At 39.6% G+C, this 26,828-nt stretch overlaps 1 protein-coding gene across 2 annotated transcripts in view; it reads right to left on the reverse strand.

Moving 5' to 3' along the window:
* The window catches only part of TAB3 (TGF-beta activated kinase 1 (MAP3K7) binding protein 3), a 114,733-nt gene that overhangs the window by 20,702 nt on the left and 67,203 nt on the right, over positions 1-26,828 (reverse strand). For both annotated transcript variants that reach the window (XM_057538396.1, XM_057538395.1), the window contains 3 exons: positions 12,290-12,481; positions 5,826-7,284; positions 4,783-4,943 (listed from right to left, as the gene is read on the reverse strand). In XM_057538396.1, the coding sequence (XP_057394379.1) occupies positions 4,783-4,943; positions 5,826-7,284; positions 12,290-12,391 (1,722 nt within the window). In that variant the 5' untranslated portion in view covers positions 12,392-12,481. The remainder of the gene's footprint in view (positions 1-4,782; positions 4,944-5,825; positions 7,285-12,289; positions 12,482-26,828) is intronic.

The following is a 26,828-nucleotide window of genomic DNA, read 5'->3' on the forward strand; positions in this document are numbered from 1 at the left end:
AACCCAGTTACTCAGGTGATTTCAACTACATGAAGTAAAAGATAAATATCTGCTATGATAGGAAGACAATAAAATCCTATTCTGATAAAAACATGTTGTTTTGCGAAAAACTAAATACAAAAGTGATGAAAAATAAGCAAAATGGGTTATTTTAATTACCAATAATGCAAGATATTATGCTGTTAGGACATGTTATCAGAATAACTGGGAATGCCCATTAAATTAGCAGGTGTCAAAAGTTTTTAAAATGATATAACAGGCAGAATATAATAAGAGCTACAATCCCTTAGAATGCTAGGGGAACAAAAAAGTCATGGAGAAATATTTATTAGGGATTGCTTTTCTTTTCTCCTTCCTAGGGGTAAACCATGTGATGTCAACATGCAAAATGCTTACACCTTGTAATTAAATATTAAAACTTTAAAACACATCTGAGCATTTATATTAAAGATAAAGCACTTGGTCAAGGGTTTCAAAGAGTGAAGCTGTCTTCCTAGGAATATGTGAAAGAACCTATTCTTTTCTTTGTAGAATCACTGGGAAAGTCAAGTACCTAAAGGAGCAAATCCTTCCTATGTATTTGCGGGGGGAAGGGAATGTTTCAGCCACAGCGGTCCTGAATAGTGAAGCTCTGTAACTAAGTATGGAAATATTATAATACACTTTATACTCAAGAGGCTATTATACATGTGCTTATAACAACAAAAAAACTCTCGTCAACACGCTCATTTCCAAAGACAGTAGAACCACTAGAACTCACTAAAACTAAGAGTTTATCTGTAAGATTCCTATGTCCATCTTCATAGCTTCTGATTGAGGGGAAAAAAGCTGTTTCTGAAACATTACTACCATTTGTCCGAAAGTATACTGTATTTTCATGGGGGAGGGGGTTTCAAGATTGGTTGTGTGTAATTTAGACTTGTTTGTAAAGTACCAAGATGTTTTATATCTGACATTTCCAAGTAAAAAATTCTAAGCTTTTTTCCAAAAGGTGGCAGAAATACCTTGAGTCACCTGTTCCATCAGTTTAAGAAGTTGTCTCAAAGAGACCAAGGTCGAAGACCACTAATGTTCTTTCATAGTTTGGCCCCAATTACGCATCTGGGATTGTGGGTTGGTCCAAAAACCCAATTAATCAGGACAAGATGAATGAAGGGGAAAAACTTGTGGGAGGGAGTAATTGGAAGCTCTCCGATTATTAAAATCTTATTTTTCCTTCAAGGTATAACTTAAATTTCCCCCTTCTCCATGAAAGTGTCCCACCTTTGAACACTACTAGCAAAAACTAACATTTCTATCTCAGAACTCTGAAAGTACTTAATATCACTACCATTTAGTTGGCCAGCACTTCTGATTTACTGTCTTACATTATCTTTTCTCTCTCTCTCTCTCTCTCTCTCTCACACACACACACACACACACACACACACACACACACGTACAGGTTCATAGACAGATATATGTATGTCTTTTCACATACAGATGTTGTTAAGAGATGACATCTCCCACAGCATTTAATACGATGCTTTGCAAATAGGAGACTGAGAAAAATGACGGCCATTACGCATCCTTCACTTCTGCCCTCCTTGGAAAGGTTATTTCACTGCTCCTCTAAGCATCTGCAACTGCACATATAGCTGGTCACAAACCTGCATTTCAGTTTCATGAGGCACACAGGTTTCTAACCAATTTTTTAATACACTACTTGGTAAGAAATTAGTTTGAAACGTAAGGGAGGCAGTATGTGCTTAGCAGCAAAAAAGTTAATTCTCTTGTATAATCCTACACAAGTGGGACAATGATAGTGATACCCATTTATTGAGCACCCACTTCACACCAGGCACTTTACATATACTGCCTCTTTATCTTGACAGTAATATTAAAATATACCTCTTATGATTCCCTTTTATAGATAGGGAAAATGAGATACAGAGAAGTTAGAACCAGTGAGTAAGGAGTTACTCTGGCTCCAGAGCCTATGTAGGCACCCTTTCAACTACATCATGGTGCCACGAATGAGCCTCTATGAACAAAAAGGGAATTATGACTAAATGCTTTATTTCTTAATTAATTTTCTACATAATATATACCCTTGTTATACATGTTCCTAAAGTTAAAAGGAAATCAAATTTTTTCAGAATATTTCAGATTTGTGTTATGTGTATACATACCTAAAGCAGATTTCTCCAGTATCTTGTAAACAACATTTACTGTTGGGCATTGTATAAATTGTTTAATACATTGTTTAATGTATATTATCTTACTTAATTCTAACAAAAATCCCATGGGATGGGTACTCCCCAGAAAACAAGCATAAGGGAAGTTGCTTATCCAAGGATATATGAGTGACACAGAAGGAGCAGAAAGAAGTAGGATTCAAATTCACACCTGCATTGAGAGCCCAGATCATAACCACCACGTATAGCTGTTCTTCAGCCACGCATTCCTATTAGTCTTCTATTTTACTCTAGGTCTGGCAGTGGAAACACATGGGAATCACACACTCAAATTTCTCACCTCTCAGATATTATCACCCACATGAGCCACTAATCTCTGAAGCTGGGTGATGGCTACACAGGAGTTCACTATACTATTCTGCTTATTTTATGTATGTTTGAAATTCTCTATAACAAAAAGTTAAAAATAAATTATAGCGTAGGGCAGCAGTTTGACTAACTTCCCTCTTTTTCTAAAGAAGTCTCATCAATAAAAGCTCTCGTGTAAAATCTGTTTTTTTTTTTTTTAAGCACGGATCTATGCTACATTAGACAATTCTCTACTTCCAATAACAACAAAGAAATCAACAGGGCTTTAGCAGGGATTATTATACAGCAAGAAGTTGCTAAACAAAGTTTATATGGTTATTTTAGAGAAATGACTTCTATGCTAAGAAAATTTGTTTATACTCTACAAGTACCTAAAGGACTCCGAAGTGCCCACCCACCACTGGTGGATTCCCATTTGGGTTATGTTCTTCAATAGCTCCCCCAATCAGAGGATATAATTAAGATTTCGAGTGGGGAAAAAAATGAGGCACAGATGTGATTTACATTAGTATCATCTTTCAGTTAAAGATAGCTTTGTAATTTTCCGTGTGTCTTACGTAATTAAAACCCTTCCTTCTCACTTCTGATATTGACTATACTTAGGTATTTAGTCAATATTAGAAAAAATTTCATTACATTATTAAATAGGCCTTTTTCTCAACAGTTAACTTCTCAAAAACTTCCACTGGTTCCCCATTACCAGCAGAATACGGTTCAAACACCTCCACTATTCTACCTATGCACATTAACCTGTTAAGACATCAGAAATCTCAGCTTAAGTGAGGGAACTGTAAAGACTCCTTAAAGTCTGTCTTGACTTCAAGCCTTCATTACCTCATGCTCTTTTTCCCTTCTAAAATGCCTTCCCCTTTCCTCTATGCCTACATAGCAATACTGTACTGTTTAGTATTTTTAGGTTATGCTGTAATACTGATTTTCATACAGTTATTAAAGGAAAAAGGTGAGTTCTAATAACCTTATGAAAATCAGATGAAAGCTATAGACCTGCTTCCCATATAAACACACATATGAAACTCTGCATATAATTTCAGGGACTCACGGATCTCCTTTGAAGCCACGAACTTCAGTTAAAAACTTCTCTATGAGGGCATAGCTGCAGACATCCTGTCTGCAAGAGGCCTGACATATACACTAACTTCTCTAAACTTGTGCACTCTGAGAAACAGATTACCCTTAGTTAAGAGACGGTAAGAACATGAGGAATGGCTCCATGAAAAAGTAGAGATTAAGTTGAGCCCTGAAGAACAGACAGCATTTATACACACAGAGCTTCAGAAGACCACTCCAGCAGGAGCATAATGTGAGAGAGCAAAGTGTATTGAGTATACACGGATAAACTAGCTGATGTATGAGTTCTCTCATTACCCGTGAGCAGACACAGCACTTACCATACTGTATTACAGTTATCTATTGATGGGTCTATTTCTCCCACTAGCAGGTATACACTAAGCTCCTAGCATAGGACCACATTCATAAACTGTAAAAAAAAAAATGCTTGTTGAACGAATGAATGTTGAAAGATGAAATGATAGGTTGGATCACAGAAAGCTTGTGATGTCACAGGATTTTAGGACACTTGTTTCAAATTTTTCGGAATTTTTAAAGAACTTTGGAACTCACAAATATTAACCAACATGTTAAAAATATATTACCGAATCTTTTCATGAGAGCAGTTCCTGTTAGGACCGCTGTTAATACTGTTATCTTAGTTTCTACAATTATTTACACTAACAAAATTGCTCTGCTTTAAAATATTCTATAGTCAACACTTTCCCAAAATGCATATTCATCTTGATCTAACTCATGTGCATTAATGTACTTAGAAAAATAACTTTTAAATGTTTGAAAAATATATATACAATATGCTTAAAAGAATAAATGAATACATGAGAACAATGTATATGATATTTGGTCAAGGTGTACTTTTCATTTCTATTCGGACAGAAAGCAATTTACAGTGAATGAGATGCTTTACCTTGATTATAACTGTCAGTGTTTGAAAATAGTGATGAGTCTATGGAATTCACACAAGAAAAAAAAATAAAGCATCAAATTATTTTGATGAGAACAGAAGGCAGAAGTCCTTCATCCATTGTTTAAAAAACAGAAACAAAACCAAAACTGTGCCAGGAACAGAACCTAAAAGAAAAACAAACAGCCTGGACAGCCAACATGTCCACCTTCCTATCCATGCATCCTAATAGATCGTACTTACCGTTGGGATCGCAGTGGTGCAGCTGACCCTTCTGAGCCGTCTCTGCATCAGGTCATGCTCCATACTGTTAACTTCAGCCTTCAATTGCTCTAGCTCCTCTTTCTCAAGTTTCAATTGCTTTGCTAACCTCTCCATCCTTGCTCGCTGATGTAACAGCAAGGCTATAGCATTACAGATAAAGTCATTGCAGAAAGTAATATTGAACAAGTGACTGGGAAATTTCTATATGCATTGCTAATGTATGAAATACCTGTAAAGAACCCTGTCATTCAACTTCAGGTGACATTTACTCTCATGTCTTTCTAATGCTATTCTGCCTTCAAATCTGCTTTAATTTAGCTCTTGTAACTTCTGCCAAAATGACACCATCTACACATTCCTCTTGTTCTACTGTCCTTCATTTCCCCAAGATTCTCTTTAACTATACCTGTGTGCGTTTTAAACAGGCTCAAAACCAGGCATATTGAATTACAATCATAATTACTTCCCTTCTTATATACTGAAAGAATACTAAATTATCACATATCTTGAAACAAACTTTTAAAATACTCTATTCTCCTTATATTTAGTTAGGTCCACTGTGAACTAATCCAATAATGTTCTTCATTACCAATCCCACTTTTTGTAAATATATATTACTTATAAATATTACACCCTTCAGGCCATCCTCTTAGAAAATATTCAAATTTTTCACCTTGGTAAACTTTACTCCACCCTCTATGAATCTTTTTTTCCCACTCTGTAGTTTGTATTTTTGACAGTATTGATTTCACTGGTCTATATTTTTCTCCCAATGAATGTTCTTCCTAAAAAAGAAGTCTTTTAGGTCACTATTATCATGCCTATATTTTTATATTTTAAAGCAAAGTCTGTAGATGATTCTGAAGCACTAACCCTATTCTTAATAGCAATGCTAGTGCCCAATATTTAATAAATACTAAATATTTAATTAAAATTAAACAGCTAATATAAATTATTTTATTTTGAATAGGAGATTGCCACCTCACCACAAAGATTAAATTTCAAAAAAGGGGTAAAATTACCTTGTGTATAGGCATAGTCATCTGATCCAGAACTAGAACTTCTCTGATATTTATGGCTTCCCTTTTCTCCCCCAGAGCCTGGTATCACTGAAATGGGCTGAATAGGTTCTGGGGCTGCAGAACGTTCTTCTTGGTCCACTAAATTTAAAAGATTTTCAGTTGTTGCTCGGCCTACAGTAATTTTAAAAACTGTAGTTGGGTTTGGTATCATCCGAGGAGACGGTGATGGAGCGCAAGAAGGTCCAGTTGGCTGTGTATATGTAATATACACAGGATTGACACTAAATGGAGGTTTTGGTTGACTGGATATCCCTCTGGAAGGAGAACTTGAAGGTGGCGTGCTGGCTGTGTACAATGAGTGCTGATTCCGTGGAGACGGCTGATTACCGATAGGTGAAGGACTCCTATTAATTGCTGTCCCAGATCTCTGAGAGGGTTCGACTGTAATTTCTATCTTCTTCATGGATCCTTTGGGTAAGCTAGATGGTGTATATGGGAGATAGGCTACTGAATGACTTCCCTGTTTCTGATAGCTAGGAGGTCCTTGTTGATATGGATGGGGTGGAGTAGTTGAAGGACTCGGTGGCATGAAGACATGGGAACTAGGGTGGCCCAGCTGGGATGGTTGTACTTGATGCTGTGGAGAGCTGAAGGGTGAAGGACATTGAGAAGGTGGTGGTGAATGGTAAGCAGGTTGAGGGATCTGCTGTTGTTTGGGAGAATACTGAGAAGGTTGATAGTTCTGTTGATGTGGATAAACAGGTAAAGGACGCTGGCTATAATGAGGCACTGGGCCCTGTGGTGAGGACTGCCATGGCGTACTCTGAGGAGTTTGTCTTCCTGATGAACTCTGAGATGTCTGTCTAATATAGATAGAACCAGGAGACCCATAAAGATTGCTTGGAATTTGTGGAAGAATTTGTAAAGCTCTTGGTACAGTCTGTCCAGAAGGGAGGTTCTGGGATACTGTAACAGTAATTGGATTTGTACTATACCGAGGTATGTGCATGTATGAAGGAGGTGGCGGTGGTGGTGAAGGCCCTTGCATAGCAGATGGATTCATTCCTGTTTGAATGGAAGATGGCTGTTGAGGTGGCTGTGAAGGAGGAGTAGCTGCACTTCTGTTCTGTTCATTCATAAAAAATGGATTGTAGTTGGGAGTAGCAGCGACAACAGCTGGAGCTGAGTGTGGTTCCTGAACTAAACATATCAGCTGTTTGCCTGCTGCATGCTGTGGATCAATATGTCCATCACTTGAGCTATGTACCAGTGTTCGACCGCCGTTAAGTTGCACTCCATCTCCTGGGTGGTAGCTACTAGGAGAATGAATACCCAGGTTAATATGCAAAAGGCGATTTCTATTCATCCTGTTGTCATCTGGACTGTGGTATTCCATATATAAGTATTTGCTACTCTCCTGGGAAAGCGCTCGGCAACAGGCTTCAAGATTGTTGTTGTTCTAGGGGGAAGAAATGGTAAAAATAACATTGGCAAAATGGACAAATCCTAATAGTGGGAAGTCAAGCTTTGCCACAGAATTATGTAAATATAATTGTCATAGAATAAGTAGAGAACAGTATTTTAAACACAAAAAGCTTTATGGTCATCGACCCTGAAAAGGAGATCCCAGACAATCCATATTATTTTACAGACATTTAGCTCACATAACTAGTACTACCGCTACTGCTACTGCTACAGAAATGTAAAGTACCTACTAATGAACATTGTGACTCAACCCCAACTTTTCTGACTCCAAATCCAGGACTCATCTTACACTTGTTGCATCTCAACAAATTAAAATGCTGGGCTAATCTTGGATTCACCACACTTGCTGTAATATATAAGTAATATCCATCATTAATATTTAAACTGATAAACATGAAAATAACCATGCGTTAGTTTTCAAAAGGTAATGAAACCCCAAACAGAAAGAAGTTATAATAAAATTCCTAAAGACTCAAAACAACAAAAATTCTAAAGCAGCCTTTACTTTTCGTTTAACCAAAGTTAACCCTATCTAACTTCAACTGTCTGTTTCATTATGAAAGATTAAGTTAAAAAAAGATATCAGGGGCTTCCCTGGTGGCGCAGTGGTTGAGAATCTGCCTGCTAATGCAGGGGACACGGGTTCGAGCCCTGGTCTGGGAAGATCCCACATGCCGCAGAGCGGCTGGGCCCGTGAGCCACAATTACTGAGCCTGCGTGTCTGGAGCCTGTGCTCCGCGACAAGAGAGGCCGCGATAGTGAGAGGCCCGCGCACCGTGATGAAGAGTGGCCCCCGCTTGCCACAACTAGAGAAAGCCCTAGCACAGAAACGAAGACCCAACATAGCAATCAATCAATCAATCAATCAATAAAAAAAAAAAAAAGATATCAGTATAAAAACAAAACCACTTTTTGAATTATGCTCCCATGACTTTGCCAAGTTATGGTAATTTAACACAAAACCAGGTCTTGACTGCCTTAATGAAATTCATTCACACTCCCACAGTCTCAAAAGTTTTTACCTGCTCAAACGTAGCTTGGTAAACTTCCAAAATCTTTTAAAGATTTCAATTTTTTGAATTATATACACACACAAAGATGGTAAACAGCAAACTGACATTTTTGATGTTCCAACTGACAGTAATCAAACTAATAAAAGGTTTCCTCTTTTGAAAATTTTAAGGTACTATAAGATAGTTTTCCATTAAAATACAGAATTCAGAACTATTTTATTGGCCTAAAACACAATTATTCATTGCCTTTGAGATAATCTATTGAAGTTTCTCAATTATCATGACCTTCTCCGTATTTCATAAATATATATACCGATATGCACATATACACATATAACTATATTCTAGGGAAAAGTACATTTTATATAAAAATGAAAGCAAACACTTCACTTCTGCTGAGAACCAAATAAAGCTAAATGTAAAACAGGACATCAAATGTTTTAATTTTAGAGCTGAGAGAACTCTTAGGGTTCCCATCTACTCCAACTCAACTCATTTACAGATGAGCAAAGAGACGCCTGGGAAGTTACATGACTTGACAACAAGCGCTTAACTAGTTAACTGGAGAGCCAGTTCTAGATTCTTGGTCTTCTGCCTCCCAGTGCTCTTTCTACTATAACACAGTAATTTCAAGGGACAGGATGTTAGGCCAAAAGTACATTACTATACTGAAACTTTAGGAAGTAAAAGAAAATTCAGTCAAGCAAACCTTTGTAAAATGAATTCTCAGAAATTCAAAGAATTGGCTTTATCAAAAACTCCACAATAACTTTTATCCTCCTTATATAAAACTTTTTTTTTTAAAGGTGTAGGCTTATTTATTTATTTATTTTTGGTTGTGTTGGGTCTTTGTTTCTGTGCGAGGGCCTTCTCCAGTCACAGCGAGCAGGGGCCACTCTTCATCGCGGTGCGCGGGCCTCTCACTTGTCGCGGCCTCTCTTGTTGCAGAGCACAGGCTCCAGACGCGTAGGCTCAGTAGTTGTGGCTCACGGGCCTAGTTGCTCCGCGGCATGTGGGATCCTCCCAAACCAGGGCTCGAACCCGTGTCCCCTGCATTGGCAGGCAGACTCCCAACCACTGTGCCACCAGGGAAGCCCTCCTTATATAAAACTTTTGATACAAAAATTCAAATACTTTTTAAAATACTTTCTGAGCCAAAGAAAAAAGTAATTGTTGAAATATAAGAAAACAAGTTAAGTTTGGGCTTTTTCTTATTCTGCTTGAAACCATGCTGATGAAGAGAAGGAAGATAGATATTAAGATAGAAGACAGATATTGCTAGATACTAAGCAAATTTGGAGCCAAAGGATTCAAATTGATTGCCAACAAGACAATGTCACTGACAGATATCTGAAGGGGGAAAAAAAAAAAGATTATTAGCTCCTTCAAGTTTTTTAATAAACCTATGGATTAAAAGGAGAACAAAAACTAGAGTTTTATTTGAAACGTAAGCAGTAACACTTTACTATTTGACACTTTTATTAATTATACTAAAATTTCATGTTTTCTACATTGAATTAGGTTGCCTAATTAGTACTGCCACAAAAAAGATACAAATTTAAATGATGCACAGTTGGAGTTGTCAGCCTATTCAAATGTATGTCTACAGTGACAAGCTGAGTACATTTTCTTAGGAAGAAAAATTTAAAGACACAAATACAAGATATTTAAGTATTATCTTTATGGAAGTATTTTAAAAATACCACCACAATAGATTCAAATGTCATATCTGACCTGCTAAATGTCTTAAAAAGAAAAAAAAGGATAAAAAATTTATCAAACAGTAAATATGAAGAATAAAGAAATAAAAATTGTTTAGCTGGATAAAGAGGTCAGAAGTTTTAAGACATATGTGAACACTCATGAAAGGACTGAGCCAATAAAGCATCATATCCCTAAAAACTGGTCCTAAACTGGGGGATGATAACCTAGAGAGAGGCTTTAAAGCTTGTGTATTAAATGCAAACTACTGGAGAGGGAGGGAGGGATAAATTAAGAGTTTGGGAAAAATAGATAAACAAGGACCTACTGTATAGCACAGGGAACTATACTGTATTCAAAATCTTGTAATAACCTATAATGGAAAAGAATCTGAAAAAGAATGGATATATGTCTATGTATAACTGAATCACTTTGCTGTACACCTGAAACTAACACAACATTGTAAATCAACTATACTTCAATTAAAAGGAAAAAAAGGGGCTTCCCGGGTGGTGCAGTGGTTGAGAATCTGCCTGCCAATGCAGGGGACACGGGTTCGAGCCCTGGTCTGGGAGGATCCCACATGCCGCGGAGCAACTAGGCCCGTGAGCCACAATTACTGAGCCTGCGTGTCTGGAGCCTGTGCTCTGCAACAAGAGAGGCCGCGACAAGTGAGAGGCCCGCGCACCGCGATGAAGAGTGGCCCCCGCTCGCCGCGACTAGAGAAAGCCCTCGCACAGAAACGAAGACCCAACACAGCCATACATACATACATACATAAAAATAAATAAATAAATAAATTTTTTTTAAAAAGGGAAAAAAAGGCAAACTACTGAGTCTTATATATTTTAATGCAAAAAGAGAAACTTTCCAGAGCCAGCAGGTGATAAGTGTCCATACTGATAAACAATATTAATCCCAAAGGAACAAAAAAGTAAAGGACTTAGGACAATGTAAGTTATCAACAAATGTTCACTGAGTTGAGTTTAAAGTTCCATTCTTTCAATTTAGTAAAACGAAGACAATAAGCCTTGAAAAAATAAAGGGCTAAATAAAATTAAATTAAAAAAACAAGGTGGGGCCCTAGAATTAGTTAGGAAGGTAACTGCTAGGAAGTTGGTTTAAACTAGAAGGGTTTCACTCCAGTGGGAAGTACCTTTGCTCTACCAGAGACCAAAATGGGGCTAAAGTAAAGAGTGGAGATTCAGACTGGAAATGTTATGTTAGAAAAAATAAAGACAAGCTATAACACAAAAACGAGACCTAGTAGAAGGGCTTGCAAACAAAGGAAGCACCTCTGTTACCACCACTGATCTATGAGTCTCTATTTGCAATTAACCTCAACTATATATAGGTTTACATTATATCCTGAGCAGCTCACACTGTAAGGGAGAGCTTGCATATTATGCAGTAACGTAGAGTTTGAACTGATTGTGTAAGGAAGTCCAGTGGGCAGGATAGAAATACTGCTCCCCAAAGTCAACCAACTAGGGAAGTGCTGTAACCCAAAACACACTGCGATCTGTGAAGGATGATGCAAAACTCAACAGGGGGAGTGTTAGGCCTATTTCTCTGTGGCCCCTTAAGTGGGAAGACACGTTCTATCAGAGATGAAAGATTTATTTCAATAGAAGACAACAAGACAAAAGTAACGTGATTAAACTAAAGAAAGTAGCCTTCCACTTAAAATTAGATATTAGTAAGCATTTACTAACTAGAAAAACAGTAAGAAAGGGAGGGAACTTTCTAAAAACTTTAAAAAATAGGCTAAAAAAGTATATAGTTTAAGAAATTATAATGATAAATTTGAAATTCAGAATTCAATTCTAAGGATTTGGGGACTGATGACACAACCCCCAAAATTTAAGAAGTGAAATGCATGAAGAATCTTTCTTTTTGCTACATGCCTTTATTCTTTTCTCTAAATCACTGGTTCTCAATGGGGGAGACTGTGCCTCCCATGGAACATGGAGATTTTCTCCCATGGAGACATTTTTGGTTGTCACAACTGCAGGGATACTAATGGCATTTAGTGGGTGGAAGTCAGGGATGCTACTAAACATCCTACAATGCACAAGGCAGACCCCACAACAAACAACACATCCAGCCCAAAATGTCGACAGTGCCAAGGTTGAGAAATCCTGCTCTAAATGTTCCCCCAACATAAACAAGAAAACTTAACTGAGTTCTAGTCACTACAACACAAAGTCACCTCTAATAAGGAAAACTGTAACTTAATATCACTATCATTGGTGGGTAATCTACCTGTAACATGCACTGAGACACCACACCCTCCGGAATCTCAGGGAAACGTTGTCGGAGGTCATGGAGAACCTGCATATCAAGCTGTGGACTGTTTTGCGCCATGCCAGAGCAAATGGTGGTCAAGCTTCTCTTATGAAATGGATGCTAATCGGTCTTCCAATAGTAATGATCTTCCAATACTGCAGTCATTTTCTATTAAAAGAAATTAAAGTATGGTTAAATTTAATTACATATTTCACTTTATTCAAATAGAAACCATCAACACATTAAAATGAGCAATCTAAAATAAGTATACCAAATTCTAAAGTTGGAAAATGGACAAATTCTAGTTAGCCAAAGATTTTTCTGATGTAATATATAGCTTAATCACTGGTTTAAAAACAACAACAACAAAATTCCCAAACCTTCAGTTCCATTTTAATGCTTCAAAAATGAAAAAAGCAGCAGCCAGATTAAAAATACAGAGTATTATTATTTGGCAACCATATTTTTCTAAGTCTTGAGAAATCCTACTTATGCATAATCACTCATGTTTTCCTAAGGGCCATCACATCACTCCTCTAAAGTGGGATAATCATTTTGATGTCTGAAGTAGTAAAATCAGGCAACAGGAATTGATAATAACACCACAAACCACACATGTCCTGTTTGCCTTACATTCTCCCTCTACTTTGAAGCCAAAAGGCTTGAATTTGAAGTCTGAGTAAAGCAAACCCAATGTCTAAATGAAACTACTGGGCAAACAAAAATGGAAATGCAGAATCCTTTGTTTTCAAAGACGATGCTGGTGGTCCATCAGTAGCCAGACTTGCCTAGCTAAGGTTTCACCTAGTTCTGGTGCAACTGGCACAGGTGCAAAGATGCCAGGATTTGGGGGCACAGTTTGAGTAGAGGCAAGTGACCCCCAATCTCACTGGTATTAGTCAAGTTAAGCACCCGTGTAAATAAAGGCAGCTAGTGAAGTAATAATGAAATCATAAATCAAGTGGCACCATCAAGGATCAATTAACTGACCCATTTTTTAATCTATCACTCCCATTTTTATAAGGGGAAAAAATGTACAGTGTATACCATATAATCTCATAATATTTCTACTGTGATCACTCATGAGATGGTAAAATATTTTTAAGACTGAGAAGTAAACACCTGCATCTTCATAAGATGCACGGAAATCATGATTTTAAGATGCAAGTCTAAACCACACACAATAAGGGAGGGTCATCCCACACCAAATCCGTTTCTTGCAAACAGGCCCTGAAACTTTAAATAATACCATTACCTGGGGCAATGTACAGAACTACAGAGAATATTTTAAAACCTTAAAATGCTGCAGGAAAATACTGAATTACTTTTGCTGCTTTATAATTAAAAATTAAATACCATGTAATCTCAAATTTGACTTTCATTATAAGCAGGGAATTTCATTTTGCATGCAATCTCTTGACTTTTACTGGGCATCGAGCTCTCTCTTTTCTTCCTTCTAAGCCAAGACTGTCAAGAGTAATTACACTCTTTGTGTCTACAAGGTGGCAACAAAGCCCCTATGGATAAGACTCTGCCTAACCACAGGTAAAGATAGCTATTAGGGACTGCTTTAGTGACTTCCAACATCAACATGGAGGATATCTAGTGAATCTAAAGAAAAATCAAAATATGGGAAAAGAATAAAGATAACTTGCAATACGCACATACATATATAGGCTTTCTGGCCTCCGTATACAATTCTGCTCCCTGCAATGCATTCCTTAGTCTGCTCTAATCTGGCTCAAATCACTGTTCCACTGAAATACTCTCTTCATCATCTCTCTGCTGCTAAATTCAGAGGATTTATCTTCTGGTTCCTATGCCCCTTGACCTTTGCAGCATCTGACACTACAGATCATTCCTTCCTTTTTTCAGCCTCTATGACATCACACTAGCCTGGTTTCTTCCCATCTCTCTTGTCACATTAATGTTTGCCTGGTTTGGGCCCTAAGCCGCCTCCTCTTCTCATTCTACATCCTTGTGCCCAGTGATGACGTCCACTACTAAGGTTTCAAAAACATTTAAAGGCTGCTGATTCCCAAATTACTATTAAGCACCATGCATGCTCTCTCTTAAGACTCCAGACACATAGAGTCTGCTGCCTACACACAGCACCATCTGGATAAACCCAAAGACATTAGTCAATATGTACAAAAGGGAACTGCTTGCCACAATCCTTCCCCAAACACTGTGTTCTATGAATGTTACTACTATTCACTCAGTTAACAAAACCAGAAACCAGAGTGTGCTCCTTGACTTCCCATTCTTGCACAACCAACTAAACAAGAATATTAAAACAAATGGGTGATGGTGTGCACCCTGGTTCTGCCATTTAGTAGCATCTAGGAAAGATACTCAACTTTTAAGCCTTTAAAGCTTCATATTTAAAATGGAAGTAATTGTAGGGTTGTAGTAAAATTTAAAAGGCAAACAGTAATAAGTCAGGAAGCATTAGTTACTATTATTCAGGGCATGTTTGAATATTGTTCTCATCAACATTATACCAGCAACTTCCTGCTGCTCTTCCCACCTCAGGTCTTGCCTTCCCCCACATCACAGCCAGAGTATCTGTTTTCTAATCTCAACCAAACAGAGCTATGTGTGATCCTGTGCATGGATGTCCCACACTGCCTCCTCTCAGGGCATTAGCCCATGATCATCCATCTGCCTGAGATACTTTTCTATCTTCCTCCCTCCCACTGCTTCTCCGAGCCATATTGATACCGTACATGTCAGTATTGGTGGCACGTCCTCCTCTAAGGAGGCTTCCACTGACAGTCACCACCCCCCCCCAACTTAGTCTGGCTGCCGTAACTCTCCTCCACCTACTCTGGGCTAAAGGACCCTCCACTATGCTTCCACAGCAGGCTGTGCTTATCCTCACAGGGGCACCAAACACACTATACTGGAGCCACCTGTGTATCTGAAGGTCTCACATGTAGAACTGTAGCTCCACCTAGAATGTGTTATGCCAGAGAGTGGGGACGTACTCAAAGAATGATGGGAGCTTGTTACAAGGACCTGAAAGTCAGCTTGAAGAGGCTCCCACTGACCAAATCTGTGACAATTTGAGCACCAAAACAATTAAGGACAGTAATGAATTATAGGCCTGTAGAAAAGCGGAACCCATGAGTCCTTAGCCCAATAATAAATAGTTAAATACACACATACACAAATAAAGGCGAAGGGAGGGCTTTTGCTTAGTGGAATCCAACTGGTAAATGTGTGCAGGAAGTGCTGCAGCTGGAAAAATCATCATTTTGCAGCCATCACAGTACAAACTACTTCAGTAAAGAATCATCAATGGATGCTAAATCTAGGGGGAAATTTGGATGAAGTTAGGCTATATTAATGGTCTTAAAGTGTCTCCCCAGAGAACTGCTTATTAGCTGCAAGGGAAAATTTAACTATGTAGTGGATAAATCAAACAACATCTTGGATAATCAAAATTAACATCACCAATGAGGGACAGATGGACAGCACACACCTCCAGATGTGATACCATGAGAAGAATATATCACTTTATAATATTCCAGTTAGGAATACGTAATCTGAAACTATTCATGAAAAAAGACAAAACCAAAATGAGAAATGTTCTATTGAAAATAAAAAGCAGGGAGTGGGAAGGTGAAAATGTCATCTTAAAAAAATGCCAATGTCATAAAAGACAAAGGCTAGAAAAATCAAAGATTAAAGGAGATACTAGAACCATGACAACTAAGTCTAATGACTGATCTCAGACTGGATTCTATACTAAATGGAGAAAATGTTATAAAGAAATGAATGGATCAATTGACAAAACTGAAATGTGGACAGTACATTAGGAAAAGTATTCTACCAATGTTAAATTTATTGAATTTAATAAATTTACTGACTTGGTAATTGTGCTGTGGTTATATACGAGAATATTCCTATTTTTAGGAATTAGGCAATGAAGCATTTAGGAGTAAAGGGCAACTTTACTTTCAAATGGTTCAGGAAAAAAAATCAAATGTATGTATATATGTGCATATATACAAACATGCACACACACACATGTGCACAGAGAGAGGGAGCAAGTTACAAAAGCACAAAGGGAAAGGACTTACAACAAGATGGCAGAGTAGGAAGGCCCTGAGCTCACCTCCTCTCATGGGCACACCAAAATTACAACTATTTACAGAGCAACTATTGATAAGAAAGTCACGAATCTACCAGAAAAGATCTACAACTAAAGATATAAAGAAAGAACCACAACAAGATGAGTAGAAGAGGTAGAGTTGCAGTATACTCAAGACCCAAACCCCCAGGTGGGCAACCCACATATAGGAGGAGAATTACAACTGCAGAGATTCTCCCCAAGGAGCAAGGGGTCTGAACTCCACATGGGGCTCCCCAGCCCTGGCATCCTGCACTGGGAAGACGAGCCACCAGAACATTTGGCTTTGAAGGCCAGCAGGGCTTTCCTTCCGGAGAACCAAGGGCAGTGGGAAACAGAGACTCCACTCTTAAGGGCACACACAAAATCTCACACACTCCAGAAACCAGGGCAGAAACAGTAATTTGAAAGGAGCCTGGGTCAGACCCACCTGCTGACCTTGAAGAGTCTCCCAGAGAGGCAGGAGGCAATTGGCACTCACCCTGGGGACATAGACACTGGTGGCAGTCATTTTGGGGAGCTTGTTCTATCTTATAGACACTGTTGTTGGCAAGCATCACTTTGGAATCCTCCATCTAGCTTATGAGCCACAGGATCCCACACAATCCCTGCACCAGTACTGGGATGCCTCAGGCCAAGCAACTAACCAGGTGGGGATGCAGCCCCACCTACCAACAGAGCAGCAGTAGCCACAGGACCCACTAGGCCCCTTCCCCACCCACCAGCAGGTCAACAACAGCTCTGAGACAACTTGAGCCTCTCAGCCAGCCACACTGGGATCCAGCCCCACTCACCAGTGGGCCAGCACCAGCTTTGGACACCACAGAACCCGCAGCCAGTCGAGTCAAGAACCGGCCCTACTTTCCAGCAGGCTGACACTAGATCTGGGAACCCCGGCCCCACAACTACCCACCCCTGAACATGGGTCTGCCCACCAGTAAGCCAGCACTAGCCCTAGGACACCTGGGATTCTGTAGCCAGTTGCCTCATGACCTGGCCCACCCAACCAGCAGCTGGCAACCACTGCACAAAGCAGGACCTGGTGCCCAACCAGACCAGGAGCCAGCCACACCTAGCAAAATGACATAGTCAGCCTGCCACAACAGAAGGACCCACACAGCCCACACCCCTAGAGAATAATAACTCTGGTAACCAGAGGGGAGTGCACTGCTGGAACACTTAGGATGTCTCCTACAAAAGGCCACTTCTCCAAGGTTGGGAAACATAACCAACCTACCAGATACATAGAAATAAAAATGGCAGTCAACAGAGCAACATGTTCCAATCAAAGGAACAAGATAAAACCCCAGAAGAAAAACTAAATGAAGTGGAAATAAACCATCTACCTGATAAAGAGTTCAAGGTACTGACCATAAAGTTAATCAAAGAATCGGGAGAAGAATGGATGAACACAGTGAGAAGTTTAACAAAGAGTTAGAATACATAAAGAACCACCAACAGAAATGAAGACTACAGTAACTGAAATGAAAAATACACTAGAAGAAATCAATAGTAGACTAAATGATACAGAGGAATGGATCAGCGAGCCAGGAGACAGAGCAGTGGAAATCACTGAGCTGAACAGATTAAAAAAAAAAAAAAGAATAAAACGAAATGACAACAGTTTAAGGGACTTCTAAGATATCATGAAGCATACTAACATTTGTATTATAAAGGTCCCAGAAGGATAAGACAGAGGGAAAGGGGCAGAGAACATATTTGAAGACATAACAGCTGAAAACTTCCCTAACCTGGGAAAGGAAATAGATATCCAGATCCAGGAAGCAGAGTCCCAAACTGGATGAACCCACAGAGGTCACACCAAGACACAATGTAATTAAACTGGCAAAAATCAAAGACAAGGATAGAATATTAAAAGCAGCATGGAAAAAGCAAGAAGTTACATTCAAGGGAACTCCAATAAAGCTATTAGCTGTTTTTTCAGCAGAAACTCTGCAGGCCAAAAGCAAGTGGCATGATGTATTTAAAGTGACGAAAGGGAAAGACCTACAACCAAGAATACTCTACTCGGCAAGCCTCTCATTCACGTTTGATGGAGAGATCAAAAGTTTTACAGACAAGCAAAAGCTAAAAAAGAGTTCAGTACTACCAAACCAGCTTTACAAGAAACATTAAAGGGCCTTCTCGGGGCTTCCCTGGTGGCGCAGTGGTTGAGAGTCTGCCTGCTAATGCAGGGGACACGGGTTCGAGCCCTGGTCTGGGAAGATCCCACATGCCACGGAGCAGCTGGGCCCGTGAGCCACAATTGCTGAGCCTGCGCGTCTGGAGCCTGTGCCCCGTGACGGGAGGGGCCGCGATAGAGAAAGGCCCGCGCACCGCGATGAAGAGCGGTCCCCGCACCGCGATGAAGAGTGGCCCCCGCTTGCCGCAACTGGAGAAAGCCCTCACACGAACCGAAGACCCAACACAGCCAAAAATAAATAAATAAATAAATAAATAAATAAGAAAATCCTTAAAAAAAAAAAAAAAAAAAAAAAGGGCCTTCTCTAAGAGAAAAAGAAAAGGCCACATCTAGAAACGTGAAAATTATGAAAAGATGGGATCAGATCAAGATGGGCAGAGGAGTAGGACGTGGATCTCACCTTCTCCCAAAAATACATCAAAAATACATCTACATGCAGAACGATTATCACAGAACATCTACTAAACTCTGGCAGAAGACCTCAGACTTGCAAAAGGACAAGAAAATCTCCATGTAACTGAGTAGGACAAAACTAAAAAAGAAAAAAAACAAAAGAGAGAGAGAAAGGAATCAGGAGGGATCCTGAGCCCCTGGGAGGGAGCTGTGAAAGAGGAAATGTTCCCAAACATTGGGAAGTCCCCTCACTGGCGGGAAGATCATCTGGGACAGAGGCGGAGCTTTGGAGCCTCAGAAGAGAGCGGAGAAACCAGTTTGCAGAAGGCAAAGCGGAGTGAGACCTGCAAAGACGGTCAGTGCCAACACCCAGCACTCCCCAGCCTGAGATGCTCGTACGCTGGGGCAGGCGGGGGCTGGGTGCTGAGGCTCGCACTTCAGAGGTCAGACCTGGGGAGAGCACTCAGGTTGGCTGTGTGGAGACAGCCTGAGAGGGCTAGGGTGTGATGTGCCCCAACCAAGGGAGTGTGGGAAGAAGACTGGGCCTGCCACAGAGGCAAGGTGCTATTATCGGGGGCACGCAAGGATAGGGGCAGGACCACCATAGGAGCTTCTTTCTCCGTGTGTACTCTCAGGCAATAGGGCACTGCCTGCACAAGCTTTGGGGTGGGCACGAGCCACCGCTGCCACATCAGACTCCAGAGGTGGGTGCTGATTGCTGCCACTACCGAGAATTCCGTGAGCAGACACCAACCACTGTCCCCGCATTCCTGGGAGCATGCGCAGGCCACTCACCTTCACACCCCCATCAAGGGAATAACAGCTAGCACATACTGAGGAAAGAGACAGCAAGCATCCAAAGCAAAAGCAGCCCTCACGCCAAAAAAAATATTAAACCCACACAAGCTTCACGGGGATACTGCCACATATAAATAGACCTCCAAAACTACAGTAGATAATTGTTCTCCTAAACTCAGAGTAAGAGAAATATAAGCAAAATGAAGAAGCAGAGGAACTACTCCCAGTTAAAAGACCAAGAGAATTCCCCTGAAAGAACAAACAATGAAACAGTCCTCTTCAGTCTAATAGACACTGAGTTCAAAAAAACAGGTAAGAAAAATACCAAAGGAATTAAGAAAGGCTATCAAGAGAAATGCAGATTACTGTAAAAAGGACCTAGAAACTATAAGAAGGAGCCAAGAAAAATTAGAAAATTCATCTGCCAAGACAAAAGCTGAACTAAAAGCAACGAATAGCAGAATGAATAATGCAGGAGAAAGAATAAGCAATCTAGAAGATAGAAGAATGGAAATTAATCAAAACAGCACACAGAAAGCCAAATGAAAAAAAAGAAAACAATATAAGAGACCTATGGGATAACATAAACATGCCAATCTCAGCATAATAGGGATTCCAAAAGGAGAAGAAAGAGAAAAGGGGATTGAAAATGTATTTGAAGAAATTATGGCTGAAAACTTCCCAAACCGAAAGAAGGAACCAGATATCCAGCTATAGGAAGCACAAAGGTTTTCAAACAAGATGAACCCAAACAAACCTACACCAAGACATATTGTAATAAAGATGGCCAAAGTTCAAGAGAGGATTCTAAAGGCAGCAAGAGAAAAACAAAGAGTCAATTACAAGGGAACCCCCATAAGGCTATCAGCTGATTTCTCTACAGAAACAATGCAGGCCAGAAGGGAGTGGCAAAATATATTCAAAGTCTTGAAAGAGAAAAATCTGCAACCAAGAATACTATACCCACCAAGATTATCATTTAGAATAAGAGGTGAGATAAAGAATTTCTCAGGCAAGCAAAAACCAAAAGAATACAGCAATACTAAACCTATCCTAAAAGAAATAATGAAAAGTCTTCTCTGAATAGAAAAGAAGCAAGAAGATACTAGGAAGGAGTAAATCACAATTGGAAACTAAATTACTTACATAAGCCAGTATACAGATCAAAAAGGGGGAAAAAACCTATTTGTGAAAGTGTTGATAAACAGAAGGAACGGCAAAAGGGTAAACATGAAGATGTAAAAAAGGACATCAGAATCATAAAATGTGGGGAAAGAGAGTTAAAAAATGTAGATTCTTTTTTTTTTCTTAGAATGTGTTTGAGCTTATATGACTATCAGTCGAAAAGAAGCAGATATAGGAAGGGATTAACATACCTGAAAAACAGGGCAACCACAAATCAAAAACATACAGTAGATTCACAAAAACCAAAAAGAAGAGAACACAAGCAAAAAATCAAACCACAAAAAGAAAAACAGAAAGAAAAAGAAAGGAACAAAGAAGAAACGTAGAATCCACTGGAAAACAAGGGTTAAAATGGCAATAAACACATATGTATCAATAATTACCTTAAATGTCAAAGGACTGAATGCTCCAATCAAAAGACATAGGGTGGCAGACTGGATAAAAAAAACAGCAGCCTACAATATGCTGCCTGTAAGAGATCCACCTTAGGACAAAGGACACAGAGATTGAAAGTGAGGGGATGAAGAAAAATATTTCATGCAAACGGAAATGACAAGAAAGCAGGAGTCATAATACTCATATCAGACAAAATAAACTTGAAAACAAAGGCCATAAAGAAAGATAAAGAAGGATACTACATAATGATAAAAGGATCAACAAAAGAAGAGGATCTTACACTCGTGAACATATATGCATCTAATATAGGAGCACCCAAACACATAAAACAAATACTAACAAACATAAATGGAGAAATTGAAGGGAATACAATAATAGTAGGAGACTTTAACACCGCACTCATATCAATGGACACGTCTTCTAGACAGAAAAATCAATAAGGCGACAGAGGTCCTAAATGATACAACAGTTAGACTTAATTGATATTTTCAGGACATTACATCCAAAAAAACAGAATACACATTCTTTTCAAGTGCACATGGAACATTCTCTAGGACTGGGCACATACCAGGGCACAAAACTAACCTCAACAAAGTTAAGAGTATAGAAATTACTTCAAGCATCTTCTCTGACCACAATGGCATGAAACTAGAAAAAAACCGCAAGAGAAGAAATGACCAAAAAAAGACTACATGGAGACTAAACAACATGCTACTAAAAAAACCAATGAGTCGGGACTTCCCTGATGGTGCAGTGGTTAAGAATCTGCCTGCCAATGCAGGGGACACGGATTTGATCCCTGGTCTGGGAAGATTCCACATGCTGCAGAGCAACTAAGCCCGTGCACCACAACTACTGAGCCTGCGCTCTAAAGCCCGCGAGCCACAACTACTGAGCCCACACACCACAACTACTGAAGCCACATGCCTAGAGCCCGTGCTCTGCAACAAAGAGAAGCCACCGCAATGAGAAGCCTGCACACCGCAACAAAGAGTAGCCCCCACTTGCTGCAACTAGAGAAAGCCTGCGCACAGCAACAAAGACCCAACACAGCCAAAAATAAATAAATAAATAAATTAAAAAATACCAAAAACAAAAACCAGTGAGTCAATGACGAAATGAAAAACAAAATTAAAAAATACCTTGAGACAAATGACAATAAAAACACAATCATACAAAATCTTTGGGATACAGCAAAAGCAGTTCCTAAGGAAAGTTCATAGGGATACAGGCCTTCCTCAAAAAACAAGAAAAATCTCAAATAAACAACCTAACCTACCACCTAAAAGAATTAGAAATAGAAGAACAAACAAAACCTGGGGGGATTGGTTCAAGATGGCAGAGTAGAAGGACGTGCTCTCACTCCCTCTTGCGAGAGCACCGGAATCACAACTAACTGCTGAACAATCATCGACAGGAAGACACTGAAACTTACCAAAAAAGATACCCCACATGCAAAGACAAAGGAGAAGCCACAATGAGACGGTAGGAGGGGCGCAATCACAATAAAATCAAATCCCATAACTGCTGGGTGGGTGACTCACAAACTAGAGAACACTTATACCACAGAACTCTACCCACTGGAGTGAAGGTTCTGAGCCTCACATCAGGCTTCCCAACCTGGGGGTCCGGCAACAGGAGGAGGAATTCCTACAGAATCAGCCTTTGAAGGCTAGTGGGATTTGACTGCAGTACTTCAACAGGACTGGGGGAAACAGAGACTCCACTCTTGGAGGGCACACATAAAGCAGTGTGTGCATCGGGACCCCAGGGGAAGGAGCAGTGACCCCGGGGGAGACTGAACCAGACATACCTGCTAGTGTCAGAGGGTCTCCCGCAGAGGCGGGGGGTGGCTGTGTCTCACCGTGAGGACAAGGATACTGGCAGCAGAAGTTCTGGGAAGTACTCCTTGGCATGAACCCTCCCAGAGTCTGTTATTAGCCCCACCAAAGAGCCCAGTAGGCTCCAGTGTTGGGTCGCCTCAGGCCAAACAACCAACAGGGAGGGAACCCAGCCCCACCCATCAGCAGACAAGTGAATTAAAGATTTACTGAGCTCTACCTACCACCAGTCCCTCCCATCAGGAAACTTGCACAAGCCTTTTAGATAGCCTCATCCACCAGAGGGCAGACAGCAGAAGCAAGAAGAACTACAATCCTGCAGCCTGTGGAACAAAAACCACATTCACAGCAAGATAGACAAGATGAAAAGGCAGAGGGCTATGTACCAGATGAAGGAACAAGATAAAACCCCAGAAAAACAACTAAATGGAGATAGGCAACCTTCCAGAAAAAGAATTCACAATAAAGATAGTAAAGATGATCCAGGACCTCGGAAAAAGAATGGAGGCAAGAAACGTTGCAAGATGCAAGAAATGTTTAACAAAGACCAAGAAGAATTAAAGAACAAACAAACAAAGATGAACAATACAATACCTGAAATAAAAAATACACTAGAAGGAATCAATAGCAGAATAACTGAGGCAGAAGAATGGGTAAGTGACCTGGAAAACAGAATGGTGGAATTCACTGCCAAGGAACAGAATAAAGAAAAAAGAATAAAAAGAAATGAAGACAGCCTAAGAGACCTCTGGGACAACATTAAACGCAACAACACTAACATTATAGGGGTCCCAGAAGGAGAAGTGAGAGAAAAAGGACCCGAGAAAATATTTGAAGAGATTATAGTCGAATACTTCCCTAACATGGGAAAGAAAATAGACACCCAAGTCCAGGAAGTGCAGAGAGTCCCATACAGGATAAACCCGAGGAGAAACATGCCAAGACAATAGTAATCCAATGGGCAAAAATTAAAGACAAAGAAAATTTACTGAAAGCAACAAGGGAAAACCGACAAATAACATACAGGGGAATTCCCATAAGGTTAACAGCTGATTTCTCAGCAGAAACTCTACAAGCCAGAAGAGAGTGGCATGACATATTTAAAGTGATGAAAGGGAAGAACCTACAACCAAGATTACTATACCCCGCAAGGATCTCATACACATTCGATGGAGAATTCAAAATTTAAAGACAAGCAAAAGCTAAGAGAATTCAGCACCACAGCAAATGCTAAAGGAACTTCTCTAAGTGGGAGACACAAGAGAAGAAAAGGACCTAAAACACAAACCCATAACAATTAAGAAAATGGTAATAGGAACATACATATCGATAATTACCTGAAACGTGAATGGATTAAATGCTCCAACCAAAAGACACAGACTGGCTGAATGGATACAAAAACAAGACCCATATATATGCTGTCTACAAGAGAACCACTTCAGACCTACGGGCACATACAGATTGAAAGTGAGGGGATGGAAAAAGATATTCCATGCGAATGGAAATCAAAAGAAAGCTGGAGTAGCTATACTCATATCAGATAAAATAAACCTTAAAATAAAGAATGTTACAAGGACAAGGAAGGACACTACATAATGATCAAGGGCTCAATCCAAGAAGAAGATATAACAATTATAAATATATATGCACCCAACATAGAAGCACCTCAATACATAAGGCAACTGCTAACAGCTCTAAAAGAGGAAATCGACAGTAACACAACAATAGTGGGGGACTTTAACACCTCACTTACACCAATGGACAGATCATCCAAACAGAAAATTAATAAGGGAACACAAGCTTTAAATGACACAACAGACCAGATAGATCTAATTGATATTTATAGGACATTCCACTCCAAAACAGCAGATTATGCTTTCTTTTCAAGTGTGCACGGAACATTCTCCAGGATAGATCACGTCTTGGGTCACAAAAGAGGCCTCAGTAAATTTAAAAAAACTGAAATCATATCAAAAATATTTTCTGACCACACGCAGTGAGATTCGAAATCAATTACACGGAATAAAATGTGAGAAACACAAACATATGGAGGCTAAACAATATGTTACTAAAAAACCAAGAGATCGGGGGCTTCCCTGGTGGCGCAGTGGTTGAGAATCTGCCTGCAAATGCAGGGGACACGGGTTCGAGCCCTGGTCTGGGAAGATCCCACATGCCGCGGAGCTACTAGGCCCGTGAGCCACAACTACTGAGCCTGCGCGTCTGGAGCCTGTGCCCTGCAACAAGAGAGGCCGCGACGGTGAGAGGCCCGCGCACCACGATGAAGAGTGGCCCCCGCTTGCCGCAACTAGAGAAAGCCCTCGCACAGAAACGAAGACCCAACACAGCCAAAAATAAATAAATAAATAAATAATAAAATGAGGAAGATTGTTAAAAAAAAAAAAAAAAAAAAAACCAAGAGATCACTGAACAAATCAAAGAGGAAATCAAAAAATACCTGGAGAAAAATGACAATGAAAACACGACGATCCAAAACCTATGGGATGCAGCAAAAACAGTTCTAAGAGGGAAGTTTATAGCAATACAATCCTACCTCAAGAAACAACGAACATCTCAAATAAACAATCTAACCTTACACCAAAAGGAACTAGAGAAAGAAGAACAAAACCCAAAGTTAGTAGAAGGAAAGAAATCATAAAGATCAGAGCAGAAATAAATGAAATAGAAACAAAGAAAACAACAGCAAAGATCAATAAAACTAAAAGCTGGTTCTTTGAGAAGATAAACAAAATTGATAAACCATTAGCCAGACTCATCAAGAAAAAGAGGGAGAGGACTCAAATCAATAAAATTAGAAATGAAAAAGGAGAAGTTACAACAGACACCGCAGAAATACAAAGCATCCTAAAAGACTACTCCAAGTAACTCTATGCCAATAAAATGGACAACCTGGGAGAAATGGACAAATTCTTAAAAAGGTATAACCTTCAAAGACTGAACCAGGAAGAAATAGAAAATATGAACAGACCAATCAAGTAATGAAATTGAAAGTGTGATTAAAAATCTTCCAACAAACAAAAGTCCAGGACCAGATGGCTTCACAGGTGAATTCTATCAAACATTTAGAAAAGAGCTAACACCCATCCTTCTCAAACTCTTCCAAAAAACTGCAGAGGAAGGAACACTCCGAAACTCATTCTATGAGGCCACCATCACCCTGATACCAAAACCAGAGAAAGATACTACAAAAAAAGAAAATTACAGCCCAATATCACTGATGAATATAGACACAAAAATCTACAACAAAATACTAGCAAACAGAATCCAACAACACATTAAAAGGATCACACACCATGATTAAGTGGGATTTATCCCAGGGATGCAAGGATTCTTCAATATACGCAAATCAATCAATGTGATATACCATATTAACAAAATGAAGAATAAAACCATATGATCATATCAGTAGATGCAGTAAAAGCTTTTGACAAAATTCAACACCCATCTATGATAAAAACTCTGCAGAAAGTGGGCATAGAGGGAACCTACCTCAACATAATAAAGGCCATATACGACAAACCCACAGCAAACATCATTCTC

Source organism: Balaenoptera acutorostrata, chromosome X (genome assembly GCF_949987535.1).
Source record: "Balaenoptera acutorostrata chromosome X, mBalAcu1.1, whole genome shotgun sequence".
In the NCBI taxonomy this organism is placed as follows: Eukaryota; Metazoa; Chordata; class Mammalia; order Artiodactyla; family Balaenopteridae; genus Balaenoptera; species Balaenoptera acutorostrata.